This window comes from Phoca vitulina, unplaced genomic scaffold (assembly GCF_004348235.1).
Source record: "Phoca vitulina isolate PV1807 unplaced genomic scaffold, GSC_HSeal_1.0 scaffold71, whole genome shotgun sequence".
NCBI lineage: Eukaryota > Metazoa > Chordata > Mammalia > Carnivora > Phocidae > Phoca > Phoca vitulina.
In genome coordinates this window covers 3,664,175-3,691,652 of record NW_022589774.1, presented here as the reverse complement: position 1 = coordinate 3,691,652, position 27,478 = coordinate 3,664,175, and the positions used below count along the sequence as shown (strand labels likewise).

General features: G+C 36.7%; 1 protein-coding gene across 1 annotated transcript in view; it reads left to right on the top strand.

Moving 5' to 3' along the window:
* The window catches only part of INTS7 (integrator complex subunit 7), a 103,363-nt gene that overhangs the window by 7,109 nt on the left and 68,776 nt on the right, over positions 1–27,478 (top strand). The window contains exons 2-7 of the mRNA XM_032393121.1: positions 514–643; positions 3,153–3,299; positions 9,981–10,118; positions 17,018–17,064; positions 20,759–20,958; positions 21,434–21,556. Of these exons, the coding sequence (XP_032249012.1) occupies positions 514–643; positions 3,153–3,299; positions 9,981–10,118; positions 17,018–17,064; positions 20,759–20,958; positions 21,434–21,556 (785 nt within the window). The remainder of the gene's footprint in view (positions 1–513; positions 644–3,152; positions 3,300–9,980; positions 10,119–17,017; positions 17,065–20,758; positions 20,959–21,433; positions 21,557–27,478) is intronic.

Sequence of the window (27,478 nt, the reverse complement as noted above, 5' to 3'; positions counted from 1 at the left end):
TATAAATGTTTCTTCAAGAACTGCATTAGCTGCATCGCACAGATTGTGCTTTCATTTTCATTCAGTTCAAGAGATTTTTCTAATTTTCCCTTTCACCTATGGCTCATTTAGAAGTTGTTTGATTTCCAAATATTTGGGAATTTTCTAGATATTTTTCTCTTAGCGATTTCTAATTTAATTCCACTGTGGTCAAAGAACATAACAAAGTATGGTTTTAGTCCTTTTAAATTTACTGAGATTTATTTTATGGCCCCAGGTATTCTTAAAATACTCGAACTTTTTTGAAAAAAAATTGTTTCTTTTTCATTATTTTATATCTAAAGTGGCAGTTTACCAAATTACTATTTTATAGGCCGTTTTTATTTTTAAAAAGCTCTTGAGTTACAGTGGTACCTTACCTAATTGTGAATGACTTATTTTATGGCTGTGTGATGCTGTGTGGATATTTGCTATTTTTGCTTTGTTGTAGCTACAGGTTTGTAAGCTGTTCTCCCGTTTTCATGCTTTTAATAGGTCTGAGATCTGGCAAACTTGGTGAGCAGTGTGAAGCAGTTGTTCGCTTTCCCAGACTCTTTCAGAAGTATCCATTTCCTATTCTCATCAATTCTGCGTTCCTAAAGTTAGCAGATGTTTTCAGAGTTGGGTAAGTCTTTTTAAAGCCTCAGTGTCCTAAAGTACTTTGTTCAGATTTCTTTGTTTATAATGTTGTGGTCTTTATTGTTTTTGCCCTTCGGGACTTCCACATGGTTAGTGACCATTTTAATGGATGTACATGGCAGTTTACAACACTTTTTGGTGTGAAATATAATGGCATTTTAAGCAGAAATGAAGTTGCAAGTCAGAGAGGACTTATTTCTTTGGGGAACAGAATAAATCCAGTTAAGATAATCTTAATATATATATTATTTGCATCTTTTGGAAGTATCTGTTGTTTGCACAGATTGTTTTGAGAAGTTCCTGATTTAATAACTTGTTTTATAACACAAGATTACATGTTACTGTGAAGTGCCTGAAACATGGACGGACTGGATAAATACCTTTTGGGGTTTTTTTTTCCCTCCCCACCAGTCCCTCTCCTGCTTCTTTCTACTGTTTTCCATGCACTTGTGTGTTTACACACACACCGAGTCAGACTTGAAGGAGAAGAGATGTGTAGAATTAGCTTGAGAGAAGAGGAAGACCATCTGACCTCCTGGCCTTGGTCATAATATGATGGAGGAGATTTAATTCATCCCCAGGGCTTTTCTCTCCGTCACTGCCATCTGGGTGTCTTGCAGCAGGATTGCAGACATTGCTAACTGCTTATGCTTCGTATTCTAAGTGTAGGCTTCACGCCACCAAACATCATACGATTCCTACATGTAGCTCCCGTTTTCTGTAGGTACATCAGCAGAGCATTGTCTCCAAACTTTGAATCTTGAAAGCTCTCACATGATCTCCTCTGATCTTAAGTATGTTATTTCAGTTCCACATCCCTTCTTGATACTTGAGTCTTCGTTCCTTTATGTTCTCCTTTCCCTAATATAGGCTTAGAGTTCTTGACCTTGGCTTTAACATTTCTCGTCCTTCCTTCTCATACATGTCTGAGGATGTCAGATAACATCCAGGTAACTGATACTATAGGACATATCAGAAAGGATTGAGTCTGGAATTAGTTCTGTCCACTGTGGGAGGAGAGAGAGACAGAGCTGTAAATGCTGAGTTACAGGACATATAATATCCCATATAACAGACATGAGTTTTTTATTTCCTTTCAAATGTATTGCACATTGTTTGCCAAGGCAGTTCTATCAATTCATACTTTTGCCAAGGTCACATACCTGTTGACCACAACCTAGTCAGCCCTGGCTGTTAGTTTTATTACTTCTGATTTGCTAGTTATGAAATGTTATTTCATTGCTATTTTAACTAGCGTTTTATAAATAACTTGTGAGGTTGAATATTTTGCCATATGATCTCATTTTCTTTATTACAAATTTTCTATTTGCTTCCTTAATTTTTGTCTTATATATAATCTTCTTTGATGAAAATCCTCAAACATTAAATTTTTGTGAGTAATGTTGTCAGTATTCTTTGATTAGAAGAAGACGTGAAGGAGTAGTGGGAACATTTATTTCGTTTACTGAGCTCTTTCTATATATCAGATGCTTTTCTCATTTGCACATGTTTTCATATGTGAGGTAAGTACTGTTGCTCAGCGTTATATAATTGAGGAAATGGAACTGAGCAGAGAAGTTAAATTAGTCCACAGTGATAATACAGTTAGTGAGAGACAGAGCCAAGATAGCAGTCTTGGCAGTTGGTCTTCAGAATCTATGAAATACTACCTTTCTGACAGTTTGAACATTTGTGTTTATTGTACGTAATAAATTTAAGACATACGTGGATGAGCAGTGTGCACAACATGAGAAAATTATTATCCTTAGGAAGAATGTCAGACATTTGAAAAGGATTCCTTATGTTTTGTTCTGTTTGGGCATTTCAGGTACACTAACAAATGCAAAAGCAAAAACTTGAGAATCCCTCTTCCAACATGGTGAAGTAATCAAATATGTCAACCACTCCCACAATCATGTCGTCTGCAAATCAGGGCAGATTCTCTTCCTTTTTGATCTGTGTGCCTTTTATTTCCTTTTCTTACTGCACTAGCTTGAAGTTCCAGCCCTATGCTGTATAAGAGTAATGAGAGCTGGCATATTTGCCTTTTCCCCAGAATTCTGAGGAAAGCATTCATTCTTTGACCACCTAAATATAATGTTAGCTATGGGCTTTTGGTTTATATCCTTTATCAAGAAGAAGTTTTCTTCTGTTCCTAGTTTGATTAGTTTCATCATGGATGTGTTATTGAATTTTGTTCATTGCTTTTTCTGCATTGATTGATATGATCATGTAACTTCCTTAGCCTGTTAATATTATGAATTACATTGCTTAATTTTTGAATATTAAACCAGCCTAGTATTCCTGGATTAAAAACAACAACAACAACAAAAACCAAAGTGTAGGCTTCAGCTCTTTTAATGATGAGAAATAATAATAGATTGAAAAACATTGGCCCGTTGCTAAAATTTAATATCGTTAGTGTTGCTTCGATTCCTAATTAAATATTACTTTCCTGAAGTGGTCTAATTTACTTTATCTCTGGTTCTTCATAGAAACAATTTCCTGAGGCTGTGTGTTCTTAAAGTTACTCAACAAAGTGAGAAGCATTTGGAGAAGATTCTGAATGTGGATGAATTTGTGAAGAGGATTTTCTCTGTGATTCACAGTAACGATCCTGTAGCAAGAGCCATCACACTCCGGTATGCTCTCTTGCTGTAATGAATCACCACAAGATTGTTCGAGTTGCAGTTATGTACTTAAAAAGGGCGATATGTTTCCTTTTTTCATTTTGAATGTTAAGAATTTGTTTTTTCAACCAATACTCTGGGCAAAAATATGGTAACCATCCCAATCTGTACATGCTTTTCTGTTACCACCTATGATGCTGCTTTGGTTCTGAATTATTGCCTAACTTGTGTTTGAAACATTCCTTTTTGTAGGTTGGTGTTCTGATCAGCCAACTGGGGTCTGAATCTAGCTTAGCCCCAGCTCATTTTGGACTCTTACCTTCCTGAACTTGTTCTGTTTCATGTCAGTTTTTCTATTCACCTTTGGTTATGTGCTCATTTTTATATGCAGTAATTTGTATTTGAACTCCTTGGAGAATGCCAGATGGAACCACTGTAGTTTCTCCATCCTTTTCTTTTCTTTGTTGGCATCTAAAACAAAATTTTTTTTTAAGATTTTATTTATTTATTTATTTGCGAGAGAGTGAGAGACCGAGCAGGGGAGGGGCAGAAGAGGAGGTAGACAGTCTCAAGCAGACTCTTTGTTGAGCGGGAGCCCAATTCGGGGCTTGATCCCACGACCCTGAGATCATGACCTGAGCCGAAAGGAAGAGTGGGATGCTTAACCAACTGAGCCATCCAAGCACCTGCCCCCCCCCAATTTTTTTTTAATTTTGTCAGAATTTCATATTGTAAGCCTTATATCCAGCTTGAATCATTCTCTTTTTAGGTCTGCTGTCTATGGAATGAATGTGTAATTTTTAGGCTTTTGAAATTCACTTTCCTAAATTATAGGGCTCACTTCTGACTTGCCTTGTTCAGAAGTGAGCCCTCTTTTTAACCATGAAGTCTAGGATGTCACTTCTCTAATTTTTCCATCAGGAGCCAGTTCTTCCCTCTTGTTCAGAATTAAGTGCTTTTGTCATTCCTCTGCCTTTTGAGTGATTAAATTATGAGCAGATATTTTAAAGTCAGTTAATTGGTTTTATCTTTTAAAAACTATATATAATAGAAAAGAATTAAATTTAAGATAGTCTTACCTTTTGATTCAGCAAATTCACTTATAGGAATTTTTTTCTGTAAATCATTTTTAAAAGTTGGTGAATAAATGTATACAGATGATCATAGTATTATTTTTGTAAAAAGTGAAAAATTGGGGAAAATCATGTGTCAGTGTGGGAATAATTTATGGACCACTATATAACTTTTAAAGAATGAAGTGTGTGTTTAACATAGAGATATTAAGGGGCACCTGGGTGGCACAGTCAGTTGAACGTCTGACTCTTGGTTTCAGCTCAGGTTGTGATGAGATCGAGCCCCGCTCAGGCTCCCCGCTTCAGGCTCTGTGCTCGGTGCAGATTCTGCTTCAGATTCTCTCCCTCTGCCCCTCCTGCTCATGCTCTCTCTGAAATAAATAAATAAATCTTAAAAAAAAAAAAGTGGAGATACTAAGTTAAAAAAAACAAGTAGTCAAGTAATGTCCATTTTTTAATTCATTTTTACCTGTAATATTAATATATGTGTTTATTTAGGCTCAGAAAAGAATCTGAAGGAATGTATACTGTTAACAGTGATTATTTTTGGCAGGGGTTATTGGGCTTTGGATTACAAGAGACTTTTCTGAGTGATTTTGCAATGTTTGAATCGTTTTCCACAGGCATAGGTTTTCTTTTTTTATCAGAAGACAATTAAAAAAAAGAAATAATAGAATTTAACTAGTAGAATGATTTTATAAATAATTTAGAGCTAGTTTGAATGTTTTGAGAAGAATATCGATTAATATTTGAATATTCCATTCATTTTGCATGCTTGCTCTTTCCAATTCATGATAACTGGGCTTTGCCACAATTCTTCATTGAAGAACTGTTACTGTCAATAAAATCAGAGATTTGTAGAAAGCTTCCAGAATATTTATTTATTTATTTATTTAGGAAAAAAGGAAAGGAAAAAAAATCAGATTGAACTTATATTTTTCAACATTAACACGATGCAAAAAATATTAAAAGAAACTTGAGTTGGGGCGCCTGGGTGGCCCAGTTGATTAGGCATCTGACTTCGGCTTAGGTCATCCCAGGATCTGGGATCCGGTCCGCCATCCGGCTCCTTGCTCAGCAGGGAGCCTGCTTCTCCCTCTGCCTGCCACTCCCTCTGCTTGTGCTCTCTCTCTCTCTCTTTCTCTGACAAATAAATAAAATCTTAAAAACAAAAAAAAAGAAATTTGAGCTAAGAACGTTAAGGAGTCCAATTACCATTTAAAACATAGTACGTGGTGCCTGACTGACTCTGTTGGTGGAGCATGTGACTCTTGATCTTGGGGTTATAAATTCAAGCCCCACATTGGTGTAGAGATTACTTAAAAATAAAATCAAATAAATAAATAAGTAAATAGTACAGTTAATAAGATCCTTAGATATACAAGGCCTTAGATGATTTTGCCAAATAGGGGCTGTTTTAAAAACATTTTTGGAGTAGTTACTTTAGGAAGAGGAAAAAGCTTGGAGATCAGGAATAAGGGGTGATCAGATCATTTTGTGAAGTTTGCAGAATTATAAAGTAAATATCAAATACCAAAAAAGTGTATTTATAACAACTCAAATCTAAAATTCTAGTATCAACACAATATGAGAATATCAAACCCTTCTCACAAAAATAGAACATTTTTGAATAGCCTTAAAATTTTTTTCATGATTTCATAGTTTTTTCATGATACAAAAGATGACTTAAAGTAAAAAAGTATTTTTAGTTTAGTGTATTATTTAACATTATATTATAAAGTTTTAAAAATACAATCTTTAAAAAGTATAAAGAAAACTAATTTTGCCATTAAAAAAGTAATAAGCACCATGTCATTTACTACCTTAATTATGTAAGAAAAAGCATGATTTGTCAATAAAAAATTTTAAATCACGCATTTGACTTGGGGCTAAATGTAGTAAAAAGTAGGTTCCTTTTTCCCCAATAACATTTTATTATAAATTTTAACAGTAGAGCAAAAATTTTTTTTCTAATGCATTTCATAGTAAATTACAGATAGTACACTTCCCGCTTGGTACTTTGGCATGTGTATCATTAGGTAGAGTTCAGCTTGTTTACAGGGTTATCTGTTTCTTTCTTTCTTTGTTTAAGATTTATTTATTTATTTGAGAGAAAGAGTGCACACACATACGCACACAAGCAGGGGGAAGGGCAGAGGGAGAGAATCTCAAGCAGACTCCCTGCCCAGCGTGGAGCTCAATGTGGGGCTGGATCCCACCACCTGTGAGATCATGACCTGAGCCTAAATCAAGAGTCGGATGTTCAGTCGACTGAGCCACTCAGGCGCCCCACAGGGTTATCTGGTTCTTTAAATGTTAGTCAATTTACTGAGTACTGATAGATGCTTCAACTTACTCCAACCACTATCAGGATATAGAACTTACTCCAGAATATTCCCTTATGCGCTTTCTACTCAGTTCCTTCATCCACCTCCCCAGAGGCCACTGCTCTTCTGACTTTTTCCTATTATATAGATAAATTTTTTGTCTGTTTTCAAACTCCATATAAGTGGGCTCATACAGTGGGTATCCTTTTGTGTAAGGCTTCTTTCACTCATTGTTTTTTAGATTAATCCATTTTGTATGTCAGTAATTTGGTTCTTTTTATTGCTGAGTAGTTTTCCATTGTGTGTGAGCTTATTTATTCCCTTACTGATGAATACCTAGGCTGTTTCCACTTTGGGGCTATTGTAAATAAAGTTGTTGTGAACCTTCTTGTACAAGACTTGTTGTGAACATGCTTCCCTTTCTGCCAAATAGATACATAGGACTAAAATTGCTGAATCATGGGGTAGGTATATATTTAATTTTACAAGAAACTGCCAGACCTTTTTTCCAAAGTGGTTTTAACCATTTTATTTTATTATTATTTTTTAAAGATTTTATTTATTTATTTGACAGAGAGAAACAGTGAGAGAGGGAACACAAGCGGGGGAGTGGGAGAGGGAGAAGCAGGCTCTCCGCTGAGCAGGGAACCCGATGTGGGGCTCGATCCCAGGACCCTGGGACCATGACCTGAGCCAAAGGCAGACGCTTAACGACTGAGCCACCCAGGCGCCCCTTAACCATTTTATATTCTGACCAACAGTGTGTGAGCTCTGGTTGCTTCACCCTTTTGCCAACCTTTGGTGTTGTCAGTCTTCTTCATTTTAGCCATTCTGATGGGGTGTATAGTGGTTTTGATTTGCATTTCCCTGATGGTAATGATCACTTTCTCATATACCTTTTGATGACAGTTCTTCTATCTCTTTTTGGAAAAATCCGTTCAAATTGTTTGCCCGTTTTCTTTCATTAGATTGTTTAGATTTTATGTGACTTGTCTCTTTATTACAGAATTGTAGGGTTTCTTGATATATTCTGAATACCACTCCTTTATCAGACATATGCTTTACAAATCATATTTAAAAATAGAAACTTCTTTCAGGGGCTGAAAGCCACGAACAGAATTACTACCATTTTTATGCTCTTCCTTAAGTTACGTCTCAACATTATCGTTTCTTATATTTTCTGTCTGTAACTAAGATAATATATGCCTCAGAATAGAGAGAGTTCCGAACTGGGTAAGTGTCAAGACCAGCCGAGACGCTGGCGGTGTGAAACCAAGTGAGTGTGCTTCTGAGATAGTCACCAACCACTGTACATTGCTTTTAGTTTATATAAACTACGGGGTTTTCAAAATATTCTGCTTTTAAAAGGGAGAAATAACATAAGTGCTTTCGTAATTAAGAAAAAAGATGTCAGCTTTTTGAAATCCCATTTGGGAAGCAGTAGCCTGCTCAACTGAAGAGAAGTTTGGCTGGATGTATAGGGAGAATTATTCTGGTCCCAACTCACATTCTGATGAGTTGACATTTCATAAATCACTTTCCTTGATGTAAAGCGAGAAAAGTGATACCTGCCCTAATGGATTCGCTTATTTCCTATAGTAAAATGCAACATGTGCAAAAAAAAAAAAAAGTTTTTGGTCACCGTAGAAATGTAAAGAACCTGACTATTAAAATCTGTCTTTGAAAAGGTATGAAGCATATAAGTGATTATGTATTCATTCCTTCTATCGTGAAATACTTGACTACAGTACTTTTTTTTGTAAAGAAAAAGATGTGTTACAGAAAGATCTTAATGTTTAATAGGAACATGATTTTTCATTGAGGAACATTATAATAGCTGATGAAAAACGAATCTGTTAAGGAGAAAAAGTCTACAAAGAAAAGATGTGGCTAATAAGTGATAGATCAACATTAAGTACTCTGAGTACCCATTGAATAGAAAGTTTGTTGTGTGTTTTTAGGAAGATAGATTAAAGTGGGAACTCTGATCTCAAGGAGCTTGTTTTCTGGAAGAATGTATTAATAAGGTTAAACACATGAAGGAAAGCAAAAAGTGATGTCTCTCAAACACGAGTTCTTAGAGTCAGAATGATTCAAACTTAAAGGAGAAAGGACAAGGAAGAGATGACATTTTAAAGATGTTTTCTTTTTTTACCCATTACTTTAGACTTCTTAATGGAAACAAATGGAAGAAGAAGCTGGGAGGTATTTATAGTGTTTGAAATGTAGTGCTACAAATTATTTATAATATTACCAGAAATATTTTCAGAAAGTAATGACCCAATGGGTCATTATGCCTTTTTTTGCCCTTTTATATTTAAATAGTAACAAACTTAATCAAAATGTGTTGATATTAGCCCAATCTTTTCTTATATAAAATATATTACAAGCTGTTTATGTCTTTTGAAAAATAACTCCTCTAATTTCAAAACCTTATTTTCAAATTGAATACAAATGACATATGGTAGTCCATTTTAGTATTTTGTTTGGTATAAACTCTAATACTTACGTCCAATCAAAAATCTCCGTAAGATAGGTAGGTGGTGACATGTCAAGTTGGAAGGTTACTTAGAACACTGACTTTGAGAAATGTTGTCCCGTAGGAACTCTGTTTTGTTTATTGCACTGTTTTACAGCCTTCAAAAATCCATGCCTTTCTTGTGAAAAAATCTTTCAAGCTTTGTCTTATGTAGTTTATGTTACAAACAATAGATTTCTTTCCTTTTCCAAATTTATAATTTATTATAAAGTAGATTGCGTTTTTCGAGACGCTACCTTCCTCATCCTTGCAGATTCTGAAATGAGCCCCAGGGAGTGTCCTCTACCTCTGTTCTCTTGATGCTGAAGACAGATTTGAAAATCATGGTATCAGTATTTACTGATGTAGAAAAAAAGACTGGGAGTCTTACCTTTTTTACTTTCTGGACCTGCTTAATAGCAAAAATGTTTTGCTAAAATGGACTGATAGAACATTGGAAAATTGGTATTTTGGTGCTTTAATAATTCAGAAGTTTCTGAGCTCTATTTGGTACCTGGGAGGTACTTCAGGATGATAATTTTCAATTTTGCTTATGTTAGATAAGCCATGTTAATTTTTTGACATATCAGAGTGTAGAAAAATATTTGGAATTTGAATCACTGCTTGATTCCTAAAGTTGATGTTTTACTAACCCGAGATTTAAGGAATTATCTGCAAATTTTAATTTTGGCAATCTGGCTTTGCCTCGCTTCTTCCTCTCTTGATTTTTAGCTTATTGTATTTCAGTTCTTTCTGGATCTTTCTGTCTCTGTAGGATGTTGGGAAGCCTGGCATCAATAATTCCTGAGAGGAAGAATGCTCATCATAGTATTCGTCAGAGTCTGGACTCACATGATAATGTAGAAGTCGAAGCTGCTGTTTTTGCTGCTGCAAACTTCTCTGCACAGTCAAAGTAAGCATCGGCCTTTTAATAATTTGTCTTCCCAAGAAGAGGTTTTGAAGGAATAACTCATCAGTATAGATAAACACTAAGAGAGCAATGTAAATGGCAAGGTGTATTTTCTAAGAGGGTTTACGTCATGTTGGGGAAACAGAACTTCATTACATAAAACAGAATACTTAAGTACGTATGTTGGCATTAACTGCACATGGAATAAGAATTTCCAGAAGGACAGATCAGCATAGATTATGATAGTTAGGGAGGGCTTCATTGGGGAGCAGAAGTTTTGTCCACCGAGGCACCCTCCCCAAACATACATGGTTCTAATGCTAAATTGCTGCTTTCTTACTGTCTTGTCAAGGTTAGCTTTTTGGCATTAGAGCTGTGTACATTTGGCAAAGATAGTAATTTGAGCTGAAACCAGTTTTAGCGTATTTGTTTTTTTTTAAGATTTTATTTATTCATTTGACAGAGAGACACAGCGAGAGAGGGAACACAAGCAGGGGGAGGGGGAGAGGGAGAAGCAGGCTTCCTGCCGAGCAGGGAGCCCGATATGGGGCTCGATCCCAGGACCCTGGGACCATGACCTGAGCCGAAGGCAGACGCTTAACGACTGAGCCACCCAGGCGCCTGTAGCCTATTTGTGATGTCGTATCCTACACTGTTATATTGTAGAACAATTTTTTTTTTTTTGATGCAGTGCTGACCATGGATGGTTATGTTACTGTCTTTGACTTGTTTGGTTACCCCCTCTAAAAATATAAATTATCCCTTTTATTGACTTTTATCAAAAGTAGCATTGCCTTCTGGAGGGCATTTTGGTAGTATGCATTTGCCTTAAACATGTTCATCCTTTTACCCCCTCAAGTGGACCTAGAAAATCCACTTCTGAGAACTTAACCTGAGGAATCAGCAACGTTTACTGATACTTATTTGCAAGGGTGCTAGTTGTAGTGTTATGAAAACAGAACAAGGGTACCTAGGTGGCTCCGTCGTTAAGCGTCTGCCTTCAGCTCAGGTCATAATCCCAGGGTCCTGGGATCGAGCCCCACGTCGGGTTCCCTGGTCTGTGGGAAGCCTGCTTCTCCCTCTCCGACTCCCCCTGCTTGTGTTCCTGCTCTCGCTATTTCTCTCTCTGTCAAATAAATAAATAAACAAAATCTTTAAAAAAAAAAATAAATAAAATAAAAACAAATTAGTAGCAACCTAACTTCCAGCCAATGTGCTTAGATAAATATGATCGTACAGTGAAATATTATGTCAGTTCTTTAACATATATTTTAGAAGTATATTTGGAAACAGGTTATGTCATAGCTTATAAGCTTTTACAGAATAGATTTTTTAAGAAACAGGTATTTGTGTTGATGAAAAACAAAAAAGACAGGATATATATCAAAATACTGTCTCTGGGTGATAAGATGGTATCTTATTTTATTCTCCTTTTTATAAATTTCTGTGTATACTGTCAGGAGCAAGTTTGGGCTTTATAATCAGATAAATGTTATTTTTTAAAATTAAAAAAAGATAGCATTTCCATTAAGAATCTCTGCTAAATTTGGATAAAACTTGAAACAGTTTATCACCAACTTTCTCTCTTCAGATTTTAATTATATGTGTATTCATCTCTTCAGCTGCTCCTATCAAACCTTCAGAATCCCAGGATTACTCATTGGAAAAGGAGAATGGAGAATAGAAAGCATGTAGTTTTTAATGTACTGCTCAAAATTAGTAGGTGTGGCAGTAATTGAGGAAGAGAAATATCTGAGTAAATACAGTCCTATTTGTGCTTTTGAGAACTGGCATTTTTTTTCTTATTGAGAGTCATTACTGTTGAGAGAACTTTTTAAAAATTGTTTTTATTGGTTAGGAATTATGTATCTGGTGAATAGTTATCTGATTACCACTGTCAAGGTATCAGTACTTTATAATCTACCTGAGTAAGCTTGCATTTCCTGTAGCTCCAAAAATAGTTTTCTAAATTTAGTTTCTAAATTCAGATGATAAATTTGTAATTTAGTGATTATATTTTATTTTAATGAGAATCATTTTTGGTTCAGGTTTTCTCTTATGTTATTATCAGAAGCTAATTTTATTAGCTGTGGAATTTCTGATCTGTTTTGGAAAAGGTTAACTAAGTACCATAGAAACATGATTCTTTGTTTATAGAATTTATTGACTAATAAACATTTAAATTAATGGTTTACATAGAAGCAGTTTTTAACATACCAGGCTTCAGTATGATATAATTTGTTATCTTTAAAAATACCAAATTTGTGCAATAGGAAAGGCTCAAGGGCCTATCAAAATGTATCAGAGTGTAAAATTAACTAATTGTATAATGAACTGTATCTTTTTGAGATTAGCATTTACCTCTTCTTCTGAAATGATGACCTGGCTTGAAATCAGCTATCTCAACCAATACTGATGGGTTTTTGTCTTAGTATCTCTATCAGTTTTGAATCTTAAATTAGAGCAACTGGCCAAATAAGACCTTAAGAATTTATTTAATACTGTTCTCCGTTTGTCTATTATCATAATCACATCTAACTTGTTCTTAAAAAGGTTAAGATTTTATATATTTAAAGAGCTAGTCCCTGGGTCGCAAAGCAGGAGTTGGAAACCCAAATGCCTTCAGAAACTGGGGAAGCATTGTTAGTGAGAGGGGTGCCCTCTAGCGGCCACTGTGCCGAACTGAACAACACACTCGCAGCCTGAAAGTGGTGGCTGCTTACTCCTTGGCCCCAGATGATTGTGACAGTGCAGGTATGTATGCCCGATGCTGTCAGATCTGGCTTTTTTGGAGGGGGCAGGGGTGGAATGGATGGAAGCTGGAAAATCTGATTATTCTGTTTATAGTCTTATCACCATATGAGACTCTATATTAACATACATTCTTAATATTGACATTAAGAATTTAAAAAAATATTATTAGCAAAAAGAAAAAAAAGAAAGAAAGAGAACTGCAGGCTTCTAATTTGCAGTTTATTGACCCTAAAGGCCCATAACAGATTTTTAAATTTTGAGTTGTATAAAGTTATATAGTTACTGAAGAAATGCTTATTGAATATCCACCATGTCCAGATAGTATTCTCAGCACCCAGGAATACAGGGGTAGAGGAGATAAAAGCCCTATTGTTGTGTAAACACAAAATAGTTTCAGATGTGTGTTAATGTTATGGAAAAATAAAACAATTTTGTGATAAAAATAATACAGTTTCATCATTGTGATAATGACCTGAGTGAGCTGCTTTAAGTAGAGTGATCAGGGAAGGCCTCTCTAACGAGGTGACATTTGAGCTGAAACCAAGTGATGAAGTGGCAGCAAGTTAGAGGAAGAATAAGAAGAAAGAATAACAACTATAAGAGCACTCTGATATGTGAATGAGTTGTCTATACATGCCCGATACACCTCTTATCTTACACCTAAAAGACATTTGTAACTTAACTTTTTCTTATCAAATGTGAAGCTGATATCTTAGAAAGGTAGTTTTCAGACTATTTGGTATCTCTGTACTTTTCAAGCATTATTGAGGTCCTCAAAGAGCTTTTTTTGTTTACATGGACTGTATCGATTGATATTTACAATATTAGAAATTTAAATGGCGAAATTTTAAAAATACGTGTTCATTTTTAAAATAACAATTCTCTAAATATGTTAATGTAAAAATACTTCTATGAAAATAGTTGTTTTCCAAAACAAAACAATTTTGTGAGATGAGTAGCATTGTTTTTTTTTTACATTTTTGCAAATCTCTTTCATGTCTGGATGGATTCTTATATCTGTTTATGTATTCAATATTTTTGTTGCAATATGTTACCATAAAGTATATGAAACAAATCTAGCCTCACACAGATATACAGTTGGAAAAGAGAAGAATATTTTTAAAGGCTTCATAGGTAGTTATGAATATTTTTCTTTGATGTTACACAAGAACTAGACAAGTGGTGGTTTCTTAAAGATTAATTGCAATGTGGACTCTAAAATCGTATCAGTGAACTTGTACTATATTACATTGAAATCTGTTGGAATCTCTTACCCATGTATGGTTTTTTTTTTTTTTTTTAAGATTTTATTTATTTATTTGACAGAGAGAGACCCAGTGAGAGAGGGAACACAAGCAGGGGGAGTGGGAGAGGGAGAAGCAGGCTTCCCGCCGAGCAGGGAGCCCGATGTGGGGCTCGATCCCAGGACCCTGAGATCATGACCTGAGCCGAAGGCAGACGCTTAACGACTGAGCCACCCAGGCGCCCCCATGTATGGTTTTATAATTAATGCGTTGGCGTTTTTGAAAACATTGGTTCACTGCCTTATGCAGGTCTTCCAAATGTTGACCCATTTCATTGTATCATATCAAAGGATCACATTTGTTATTGGCCACTGATCTCATCAGGAAATTCTTTAAATATTAAGTTGTCAAGTTCATGGCGATAGATACAAGTTTCCGAAATTCTAATTTTTGCTTAGAAAGTCAGATTGGCAAAAAAATTTGCCCAGTTATTTTCCATGAATTCACAAGCCGACTTTATTCATCTTTTGAGAAAATGTCTGCCAAATAGCCAAGTCTGAATAACCATGAAGTTCCATGAAAAAATGTCTAGTTCATCTCATAAATAATTACATGGTACTTTTCCTGGAGACAACCACTGTGTACTTATGTGTGGCTTCTGTTTTGTCAGAGAATATTAAAAAGATACTTGCTCATGGGTTGAAATTCCATAGAATTAGTAATTTTCACTGTTTTATCAAGGACGTTTGTAAGTGCATCTGGCTTCCTTCCTTCCTTCCTTCCTTTCTTTCTGTTTAATGTGAGTGCACAGGGGTGGAGAATACAGTGGCTGCTGGGACAGTTTGGTGACACTGCCTTGGGTCTTGCTAAGGTACCAGCAGTTTTGCTCATTGCTTTGGTACCAGTGGTGAAGATAGCAACATTGGTGTTCCAGGAAAATCATGAGATTTAAAAAAAAAAAGTTACTTGCTTTGAAATTTTCAGCACAAATACGGTTTATTGCCAAGAATTCACATACAAGATGATTTTCTCTGATTAGGTGATGCTGATACAAGCAAAAGAGCACATCTAGCCATGTCTGTAGATTTTCCATTTGTGAGGCAGAGATAAAATTCTGCAGTTGAACTATTAACTCAGTCTTCATGTTTGCAGCTAAATCTTTTATGTGATAAGTTACTCCAGTGTTGAAAAGTGGCAGTGCTTGATGTCTTGTACTGACTTTTCATCCAGGTATTCAGCATTGTCAGCTGCAGACGTTTCTTAGCTGTTATGTGCACTTCTCCAGCCAGTGCATTACGATAACTTACCCTGTTAGGATTTCTAGTTTAAAAATCAATAGTTTGCTTTTAAAGAGCACATTTAAAATACTCAGTCTTTTTTTTTTTAATTCTAAATAATTAGTCTTGAAACGAAACCTTAAGTTAACTGGCACCATAATACTTTCTGAAATGTCTTATTTCATAAGGCACAATAAGTTAAATTATTAACATCTGAAAAATCAAAGGATAGCTTTAGTCATTTTTTTTATTTACAGTTTTGCTTTTCTTTAGAATAGATTTTTCCATGAATTAGAAAACTCTCCGATATGTCAGTTTTACCTTTTTCAGCATCTTTAGACCTAGACGGTACAGCTGTGGGTTGAGAAAATGAGTCTTCTAATCTCTTTGTCAAGCCGGTGATTCATTTTTAAGTATAAAAAAAATGCTTTGCAAATAAAGTTTATTGTATTTTGGAATAAAATATTGTTAAATTCTAAAAACAATTTTAGATAAAATTTTAGAAAAATCTTTCAAAATTTTATTGCAAAGTATGGCAATGTGTACTTCCTGATATGTTTCTGTAAGCATAAGGAAAACTTCAGGATTTCAAAACAATGATGTATTGGATGATAATGATGTTATAGATTATAGAGATAGTAATAGATATAGTCAAATATAGTAAAAGCACAGGAGAAGGATTGAGAACTGAGTTAATCTCAGAAAACATATTTGTACACTAAACCTGAACCTACTACCTTAGAAAATTCTAGGAAACACAAGAATGCACAGCTGTCAAGAGGTGATGTCATTATACATCATATAGCCTCTGGAAAACTGTGCTATTCGCTTATGAGAATGGAATTGAAAATGGCAAATAATATCTTAATGGCAGGAAATATTTTATGTAGACATCCATTGAACTACAGAGGGGAAGTATTTCATATCTTACATAGCATTCATCGTGGCTAAATGAGCCAAGCTTGATCATATTATCTGTATTATATTTCCTTACATATGATGTAATGTCTTATCCCAAATGTTCATGTTATTAATAACTTTTGCAGCACTCAGTGATATATTTATTGGGACCAAATCAAAAGCAGCACCTTGGAAAACACTTTAAATGTATATAATATAAAAAAACAATGGCCAACCTTAAATAGTTTGGTTTTTGGTAATATTCTGCCCATATTTCCTACTTGGCTTTTCTACTTCATACTTAGTCTGTGTTTCTTAAATTTAGAATATTCGAAATATATTTTATTGCTTGTATAATCAGCTTACGGTGTTAAAAGCTTTTCTTAATCAAAAGCACATCCTAAAATATCGTAGACTGAGATAATGACCTTGAATCTTTTAGACAGTGGCACTCAGTGATGCAAACTGCAACAGCACCCATAAATCAGAACATCTTGCCTTGAATACCGCTTGGAAACGGTGTTGGCATAAGCCCATTTGCTGGTGGGAATTTTGGTTTCAGTTGCATTTCTTACCCCACCCCCACTACCTGATGTTTGGAATATTAGTTACGATTTGAAGTATTATGTTTCTCCCGTGTTGATTGTGTTCTGTTTATGTCCTTAGAAAACTTAAGCAAATGTAATTTTTTTGGTTTTAAAGTTTTTACTGTTCTCTCTTTCCAAAGGGATTTTGCTGTAGGAATCTGTAACAAAATCAGTGAAATGATTCAAGGTATGTATGCTTCATTCAGTATTATGAAGTGACTTACTGGGATTTATATTAATATTGATAGCTCTTAACATTAAGTACTTACAATGTGCTTGTCACCATTCATTCACTAATTCATTCAAATAATGTTTATTAAGCATCTTCTAAATGCCCCAAACTGTTCTGGGTGCTTAGAATATAGTAGTGAACAAAACAGAGTCCTTGCCCTCGTGTAACCTACATTCTAGTGGCAGAAATGGGGGAGAGGTGGCAATAGACAAATAAAAATGATATAACAGTTGCTATGGAGAAAAAGTGAGGTAAGAAGGATAAGAGTTCCCAGAGTAGAGTCTGCACCCCAAGGTGGAAGGGGGCGCTTTATATTTTGTATATGTTGAAGGACAGCCTCTAATGAAGTGATATTTGTGTGAGAAATACAGTTATTTAGGGGAAGAGCACTCTGATCTGGGAGAGCAGAGGGCTGTTAGAAACTCTGAGGCTCTCTCCATGTTCTGTTAATGTTCCTCCAGTGTCTTCCATTTGCAGCTAAACTCAGATCCAAATTCCTTACCATAGCCTTCAAGGCCCTACTTTTCGAAACTCATCTTCCATGCTCTGCTTCACGTGTGTTGGCCCCACTTACTCCTGTCCTAGTCACTAAAGGGGCTCCAGCACTACGCGGCTCGGAGAGCACCACCTTCTTTGTATTTTTCTACGTGGCATTCCTGTGAATTGTGCAACTTGGCAGACTCGGATAGGCAATACTGTTATGTCTATTAGAAGAGGAAATGGAGCCACATTAAAATTACTTGAAGACAAAGATACAGTGGTTGAGCTTTGTCCTGTCCTTTCCTTTGTCCTTTTTTCCCCCACTGCCAGAAAAGGCTCTCCTGCAGAAAGCTGTCATTAAAAGGAAGCATCCTCCCTCATTCATTGAGCAGTTTTTATTGAACGCTGGCTCTATCAGACAAGATTGCATCAGGAAATAGATGTCATGCTCGAATTAAAATAATCCAAGGAGGGTTGAAGGAAGGAACAGTTCAAAGGTGTAGGCAGGGTGAACTGTAGGGGATAATGTAGTCCTATACCCAAAGGTGCGGAGAGGGAGCGGTTACCAGAAACCTGGAGTCATGTCAAGAGGGCCACTTTGAAAAACTGACCTTCAGTGTGATATGACCTGATGTGACCCTGTAGAGAGGGATCCAGGGAATATATATTCTGACCTCTTTCTTCTCCCTCCCGTCCCCTGCTGGGGCTCTTCACTGGCTAAACCCAAACAGTGGGCAAATAGCAAGGGAATTGATGGAAGCTATTAGGTAAGCCTCCTAAGGTGCTGGAGTATTGTGTATATTGGGTGATGGTTATTTGAGTATATCGATATGTAGAAACCTATTTATTTATAGACCTAAGATTCATTATTGTTTCTTAAGTTTTATCTATAAAAGGATTTAAAGCAAAAGAACAGGAACTAGGGGGTTGAAAGAGAAAGGGGGAATAAAGCACAAGAGTGGCAGTGAGGGCAAGTGGAGGAAGGCTGGAGCCCAAGATCTGGAAATGGCAGGGGAGTTTGAGGAATAAAGTAGGATGCTTGTGTTTCTGCCAAGTAAAATCTCTTGAGTGTCTCTAAACCAGTAAAAATGTCTGTAAACACAAGGAATTCCATGGACCGCTGGGTGGAGCACAGATTTACAGAGGAAGAGGGGAGGGATAGGAGACAGGAGTCTCCCATGGGGAAAAGCCTACTAGGGAGAATGCTTAGGAGACTTTTGTAATCAGTCTAGAGATGGTGGTGGAAGTGGACCAGTGTGATAGCAATGGAAGCAGAATGGCATAGTCAGATTTGGGTCATATTTTAAAGATAGAACCTAAAGGATTTGCTAATAGATTTGGATGTGGAGTATGAGAGAAGTAAGGGAGTCCAGAAAGACTCCAAGGTCTGAGGAGTTATAATGATGAGGCTGTCATATACTGAAATGGGAAAAATTTTTAGAGGGGCAGGTTTGTGGTGAAGATTAAATCTCTCTTTGGCCCTAAGTACAGACTCTTCTAACTGTCCATCCCAGTGGAGGTGACCAGGAGGTAATGGGATTTATATTATCTGAAGTTCAGGGGCAGGGTGGAGGGGTAGGAGGTAGTCTTTAGCATATAGCTGATAATGGAAGCCATGGGATTAGATCACCTCACTCAGGAAAGGTATTGAGGGTGAGAAGAAAATTTATTACCATTTATTACCAACCCCAAGGAATACCGGAAATTAAAGTGTGGATAAAAGAGATAAATATGAAGAGATTGAGAAGGACCAGCCAGAAGAAGGACAAAAACCAGGAGGAGTATGTCTTTGGGAGAGAGTTTCAAAGACAGAATGGTTAGCAGTGTCAGATGCATTTGGTACCTTAAGGATCAAAATATTAATAACATAAGCATGATATGTATGACTGCAGAGAGAAAACCAGGGAGTCAATACTCTGACCTCATTTTTCTCCCTCCCATCTCCTGGGGCTCTCTGCTTTGGCCAGACTTAAATAGAGGCCCAATAGCAAGGGAGTTTGTTGATGTAAGCCACCCCTGGATGTTGAAATCTTCTCATATATTAACACTAACAGTTACTTCACAATGGCGAAACAGTGCTCTGCAGAGTATAAATTAGCTCTTGGCATATATGCAGTAAATTATGATTGACAGTTTTTTTGTTCTCTATCATCACAAAGCTATGCTGTAGAAGAAAAGATTTTGTGTAGCTCCAATGTTGACAGCAAAAGATGCATTGGAGTTAATCCTCATGGAGTTCCAGCTGTGTAGGCAGTAAAAAAAAGGCACTGCTACCCAAAGTTCAGAAAACTTCAGAACCCCTCCACATACAGTCTATTCACATCCAGATCTTGACTTAATGTTGAAGGAAATAATTAAAATTGTAAATATAATTAAATTGTAGCCATTGAGTATGTGCGTACATAGGTGTATGTGTACCTGTAATATATATATCTTTTTAGCATGTTGTGAGAAAGAATAGACAGCAAATACGACTTTGCTTTCTACTGTGCCTTTTAAAGGCATTTTCTATTGTCAGCATGTAGCTTTATACTCACCAAAAAACTAATGTTAAGATAAATGCTTTTGGAAAAAAAACTATTGAATTTAATTGGGTTAGCTCTAGTATAATTATCTTTAATGTCATAAACATAACATTAGCATACTGTTTGTTTTTAAATGGTCATGTTGCTAATTGAATCACTTTTTTTTTTTAAGATTTTATTTATTTATTTGAAAGAAAGTGAGAGGGATAATGAGCAGGGGGGAATGGTAGAGGGAGAAGCAGACTTCCTGCCGAGCAGGGAGCCCGATGTGGGGCTCGATCCCAGGCCCTTGGGATCACGACCTAAGCCGAAGGCAGACGCTTAACCGACTGAGCCACCCAGGCACCCTAATTGAATCACTTTTAAATGTGAAATATTATTGGGGCGCCTGGGTGGCTCAGTCGTTAAGCGTCTGCCTTCGGCTCAGGTCATGGTCTCAGGGTCCTGGGATCGAGCCCCGCATCGGGCTCCCTGCTCCGCGGGAGGCCTGCTTCTCCCTCTCCCACTCCCCCTGCTTGTGTTCCCCCTCTCGCTGTGTCTCTCTCTGTCAAAGAAATAAAATCTTTAAAAAAAAAAAAAAAATGTGAAATATTATCAAGGATGACCGTCAGAAATCTGTCCCTAATGATTCCTTTTGTGTCCAGGTTTAGCCACACCAGTGGACTTGAAACTGAAGTTAATCCCCATCCTCCAGCACATGCACCATGATGCGATCCTGGCGTCCAGCGCACGGCAGCTTTTACAGCAGCTGGTCACATCCTACCCCTCCACCAAAATGGTGATTGTTTCTTTGCACACCTTTACTCTGCTTGCAGCTTCATCTTTGGTTGATACGCCTAAGCAGGTAATTTCAATTTTCTTTAAACTGCCTTTTCTTCAGTAAACTTGCATATTAAGTATAAAGTAAAAAAAAATAACCATAAATTTTGATGATATTAGGGTCCCTTCTCTGATAAAGATAACTTTCATCTCCTTTTGCCTGCTTTTTTCTTTTCTGTATTCACAGTCCTAATTCTTGGGAGCCTTTTAGGAATATGGCGTGGAGGTGGGGGTACATGGCAGAGTGTGGGGTTGGCAGGAGAGAAAAGAAAGAGTTGAATATTCAGAGCTGGGTCCCACGCTAGAACCTTACAAGTTAAGGGATAAGTATATTTTTGTGAATGATGAGAAAGTGGCCCAAACATGAACACATAGCTAATAAGTAACTGGGCTGCAATTGGAAGTGAGTTCTGTCTCAAATCTAAAAGTTTGACTAAATTATACTACACATGGTAATTTCAGTGACAGTGTTGTTCACGAATGACTTATTTCTTTCATAGATTCAGCTTCTATTGCAGTATTTGAAGAATGACCCTAGGAAAGCAGTAAAGAGACTTGCTATTCAAGATCTGAAATTACTTGCCAATAAAACACCACACACTTGGAGTAGGGAAAACATTCAGGTATGTAGAATTTTGAACATTAATATTTTATAGAGAAAAATAATGCAATATTGTAAAAAATCATTTTACGTTACATTTTTGTATCCTCTGTCATCTTTTAGGTGTTTGAATATGAAAAAAATTTAAGGGTATTGTTGATATTTGTGGTAGATGTTGTTTTTTCAAGTGGCAAAGTAAATACATAAAACTTCTATCCTTTCATGTTTCAGGTTCTTTTAGTGAGTTAGACTTGCCTCTCAATTTCTTGTGAATTTTCCCGTAGCAGCACTAAGGCTGATTGAGAAGCCCAGTGAAACCATTTATTTAATTCCGGTCTCCTTTACTCACTTTAGGGAGAACAATTGGTGTTGACTGTGATTTATTAGGGAGAAAGTGCTAGAAGCGTAACTCAGCAAAGTATATTTTTCCTTTTCATGGAGAGGAAGGACATTCTTAAGTTTTCTTTTGTAAATACAAGAGCAGGTCTCAATCTCTAGACTTTTTTTTTTTTTTTTAAGATTTTATTTGTTTATTTGACGGAGAGAGACACAGCGAGAGAGGGAACACAAGCAGGGAGAGTGGGAGAGGGAGAAGCAGGCTTCCCGCTGACCAGGGAGCCCGATGCGGGGCTCGATCCCAGGACCCTGGGATCATGACCTGAGCCGAAGGCAGATGCTTAACGACTGAGCCACCCAGGCGCCCCTCAATCTCTAGACTTTTAATGTGGCATCTTTTATAGCATTTTTTTTAGGTTAAGTTAATGTTTTATATTTGTTTTTTCTTAAAATGGAACCTATTTGTTTATTCATTACTGTTAACAAATGTACCATTTTCTAAAAAATGCTCTTTAAAGTGAATTGGAAGATTGTTAGAATTTGATGTTTATTTTCATGGATTTTATTACCTCTTGGTGTCATTGTAGCTACCGTGCAACAAAAACCTTTGAATTTCAGATTATGAAACTAAGCTGCTGTGTTAATTGGTTTTTTGGTTGCAATTTTCTAAACACTTTTCAGTATATTGTGATTGATAGTCACAAATATCCTAAGAGATAAGGGCAGTTGTTAGTATTTGCATTTATAGTAGATGAACAAATTAGGGTTCAGAGAGACTTAATATGCTTAAGAGAGCTTCCTAAGAGGACTTAATTAAGAGAGCTCTGTCCTCTAATGCTTTTTCTACTAAATAATACTGTCTTTCCGAGAAGAGAATGTACTCAGTCAGCCACCAAAGGGAACCAGACCTGGTGAAGGCACTGGATCATCCCTTCTCATTTTTCTCTTTACTGTATGATAGATCACACACACATAAAAGTATGTAAAATAAATATTTAATAGTTTAAATAATTGTAAATGAACACAAGGTAGCCACCATCCAGCTAGAAACAGAACAACACCGCAGGCTCACAGAAGCTTGCCACCTTCCTTGGCACGGTCCTCCCTGATCAGAATCGTAAGCCAACCCAAAGGAAACCACTATTTTGACTTCTGTGATGATCATTTTTTCACTCTTTATTGTTTTACCACCTATATATGTTTCCCTAAAAATTAATGTTTACTTTTTGTTTTTATTTCTTGTGCTTAACATTATAATGATGAGACTCATACATGTGGTTGCATGTTTTTTCCTTTAATTGCTGTGTAGTATTCCATTATTATATGGAATGAACCACAGTTTACTTGCTGTTGATGGGTTTTTTCCAACTTGCAGCTCTTGCAAACAGTGCTGCTTTGAGCATTCTTCAATTTATCTCCTGGCACTTATGTGCTATGTGCAGGAGTTTCTTTATATACTTAAGAGTGAAATGGCTGACGTACAGAATATGTATATTTTCAGCTTTACTGGGTAATGTCAAACTGTGTTCCAAAGTGATTGAACCAATTTACATTCTAAATAGAGAATGCCCATTGATCTCTACATCCTTAGATTACATTTTTACCAGTTTAGAAGTTGCAGTTTTAATTTCTATTTCCTTGATTACTAAAGAAGTTGAACATCCTTTTAATGTGTTTATTGACCATTGGGATTTCCTTTTTTGACATGGCTATTCAAATCTTATTTTTCTGTTGATTTGTAGTCATTCTTTGTATATTCTGGGTACTTGTACTTTATTGGCCATTGGCATTCTATATAAATTTCAGAAGCAGCTGATCAAGTTTCACTTTAAAAAAAGTTGATAATTGCATTGGGATTCCATTGAGTGGAAAGATCAATTTGTAACAAGTTGATATTTTTACACTGTTAAGTCTTCTAATGCATGAACATGCTGTATCTTTTCATTTCTTTAGATCTCTGTACTGCATTTTTTGCCTTTATCTCTTTTGTCTGATGTTAATGTAGCTACTTCAGTTTTCTCCTGGATGTGTCTATGTGATAGATTATCATCGTTTTAGGGGCACCTGGGTGGCTCAGTCGGTTAAACATCTGCCTTCAGCTCAGGTCATGGTCTCGGGGTCCTGGGATCAAGCCCCACATCAGACTTCCTGCTCGGCGGGGAGTCTGCTCCCTCTGCGTCTCCCCCCACTCATGCTCTCTCTCTCTTTCTCTCTTTCTATCAAATAAATAAATAAAATCTTAAAAAAGAAAAAAAGATTATCATCGTTTTACTTTTTTTAATGCATCTTTTTTTTTCTTAAAGATTTTTTTTTTTTTCAATCTGACAGAGACAGCGAGAGAGGGAACACAAGTAGGGGTAGTGGGAGAGAGAAGCAGGCTTCCTGCCGAGCGGGGAGCCCGATGCAGGGCTCGATCCCAGGACCCTGGGATCATGACCTGAGCTGAAGGCAGACACTTAACGACTGAGCCACCCAGGCACCCCTCTTTAATGAATCTTTATGTTTGAGGTGTGTCCTATGTCAATTCTGCTGCAAAGACCTTACAATACACTGCTCATTTATATTCCTCTAAACTTATGCATTGTTATCATGTGTCTTAATTCTATCTTATCAAACAATTTTGTTTTATAAATTCATTGATCATTTGGACCTTCCACTGTTTTTGCTCTTCTTGCATCTCAGGCTTTCTCTTGGGGATACTTTTTCTTCTGTCTTTGGAAAGTCCTTTAGTGAGGGTCTATGGTGGTAAGCTCTCCCAGTATTTACTTGTCTTAAAATGTCTTCATTTTGCCCTCACCCTTGAAAGACACTTTCTCTGGGAATAGAATGCCCAGGACATCGAAGCTACCATTCTGCTGTCTACTGATTTCCATTATTACTGCTGAGAATAGCAGTACTCTTTTGAAAGAATTTTTTTTCCTGCTTTAAAATTTTTCTCTTTAATTTGATGTTCTGTACTATGAACCATCTGATTATAGATCTCTTTTTAAACTGTCTAGACTATTGGTTTTCTTGAATCGTAAGATTGGTCCTTTTCAGCAGTTCTGGGAAATTGTCAGCCATAATTTTTTCAGATATTGCCTTTCCTCCTGGATCTCCACTTAAATATATATTAGCCCTTCTATCAATCCCCCATGTTCCTTATATTCTTTTTCCATCTCTTTATCTCTTTGTGCTGTGTTGTGAATAATTTCTCCTGTTTTAGTTCAATAATTATTTCTCCAGCTTACCTAAAGTTTTTCCAGATATGTCTCTGCTCTCGATTTCTATTGGCCCTCTTTTGTAGTACTCTTTTTCCTTATATACTTGGCTGTTTTTTACCTTGAGCTACTCATTTTTCTTGGAAAAGTGTGTGTGGGAATTCTCTGAAGAATTTCTCTATAGAAGGTTTGGATTTGCTTCTGCTGGGTGGAGAGGCTGGGTAGTGATATATGCTGTGGAGAAAAAGTCAAGGAAGAGGATTAGTGAGTGTGCAAGATGGAGCTTGCAGTGTTGCGTAGGGTGGTCAGGGAAGCTCTCACTAAAGTTGGCACTTGATCAAGGACGTAAAGGAGGGACCACCAACTTCATGAGCCTCTGAAAGAAGAGCATTACCAGCAGAGGGAACAGCAAGTAAGGTCCTGAGCTGAGAGCGTTCATGAGTGTGAGGTCACTGTGACTATAAGTAGGGGGGGCGGAGTCAGAGATGCTGTAGGATGGATGGAGCAGGTTGCGCATCATTTAGGGCCTGTGAGTCCTTTGTAAGGACATTAGCACAGGCCATTATTCTTTCTTAATTGAAATATATTTGACATATAATACTGTGTACAGCATGTTGATATGAGACATATATTGTAATATGATTGCCATTGTAGTGATAATTAGTACCCCATCACATTGTGTAATTATTATTTCTTAATTTTAATGGTTGGAATAATTAAGTTCTAGAGTCTTAGCAAGTTTGATGATTATCATACAATATTGTTGTCCATATTCACTATACTATACATTAGATCTCCAGGACTTACTACTTGTAAGTTTGTACCCTTAAACATCTGTCCTATCCCCCATCCCAAGTCAGAGAAAGACAAATACTGTATGATATCACCTGTGGAATCTGAAAAGGCCAAACTTATGAAAACAGAGTAAAATAGTGGTTACCAGGGCTTGGGGGTCTGGGGGGGCAGGGGACATTAGCGTACTTGTTCTAAAAAATTCTCTCTGACTTAGGTATACTGAGACTAGATTGTAGGGACATAAGGGCAGAAGCAGGGAAAAACATTTAGGAGGTGACTATATAAATACTCCAATTAGAAAATACTGTGGCTCTCTGAACCCGGGGGAGCAGTGAAGATAGCAGGGAGAAGTGGTAATATTCTGGATATATTTTAAAGGCAAAGCTGACAGATTTACTGGCAAATTATTCATAGAGTATAAGAGAAAGAAAGGATGATTCAAGGTTTTTGACTTCAACAAATTTAGTTGGAATGGGTAAGACTCTGGGAGGCTTATTTCTTGAAGATCAGGGGTTCAGTTCTGACCAAATAAAGTTTACGGTGTCATACATCCAAGTGGAGGTGTCAAGGAGTTGGAGTTTAATGAACAGATCTAGATGAAGTTGTAAATATGAGAGTCATCAGTTTATAGATGGTATTTAAAATCATGAGACTGGATGAGTCACCTAAGGAGAGAGAATAAATGAGAAGATTCAGGGAATGATGAAATGAGAAATAACTAGCAAAACAGCCTGATAAGAAGCAGCCAGTGAGGTAGGAGATAAACCCAGATAGTTTTATAGGAAGATGGCTGCAGTCCACTGTGTGAGATACTGCCCTATATTTATATTCTCCAAGAGATGAGGACTGATAATTCACCTTTGCATTTAGCAAAGTGAAGTCGTTGATGACCTGCATGAAAACAATTTTATTGGATTACTGTGAGTACAAGAGTGATTGGAAAAACAGGAGAAATATCAGAGACAGTAAATATAGAAAGTGTTTTTAAAGGAGTTCTGCTTTACAACATAAGTCAGTCAGAGAAAGACAAATATCATATGATTTCACTCATGTGGAATTTAAGAAACAAAACAAATGATCATGCGGGGGGAAAAGGAGAGAGGCAAACCAAGAAACACTATTAACTATGAAGAAAAACTGATGGGGGCGCCTGGGTGGCTCAGGTCATGATCTCAGGGTCCTGGGATGGGGCCTACGTCAGGCTCCTTGCTAATAAGCAGGGATTCTGCTTCTCTCTCTTCCTCTGCCTCTCCTCTCCCATACCCCGTGACTTGCGTTCACTCTCTCCTCTCTCTCTCTCTCTGTCTCAGAAATAAATAAATAAAATCTTTGAAAAAAAAAAAACAAAACAAAACTGATGGTTACCAGGGAGTAGGTGGGGGTGGGTGGGGATGGGTTGAATAGGTGATAGGGATTAAGGAGTGCACTTGCTGTGATGAGCACTGGGTGATGTATGGAAGTCTTGAATCACTAAATTGTACACCTGAAACTAATATTACACTGTATGTTAACTAACTGGAATTTAAATAAAAACTAATAAATAAATAAAAAATAAAGCAGTTCTACTTTAAAGAGCAAAGAATTGAGATTGTACTGCTAAAGTATATGTTGTC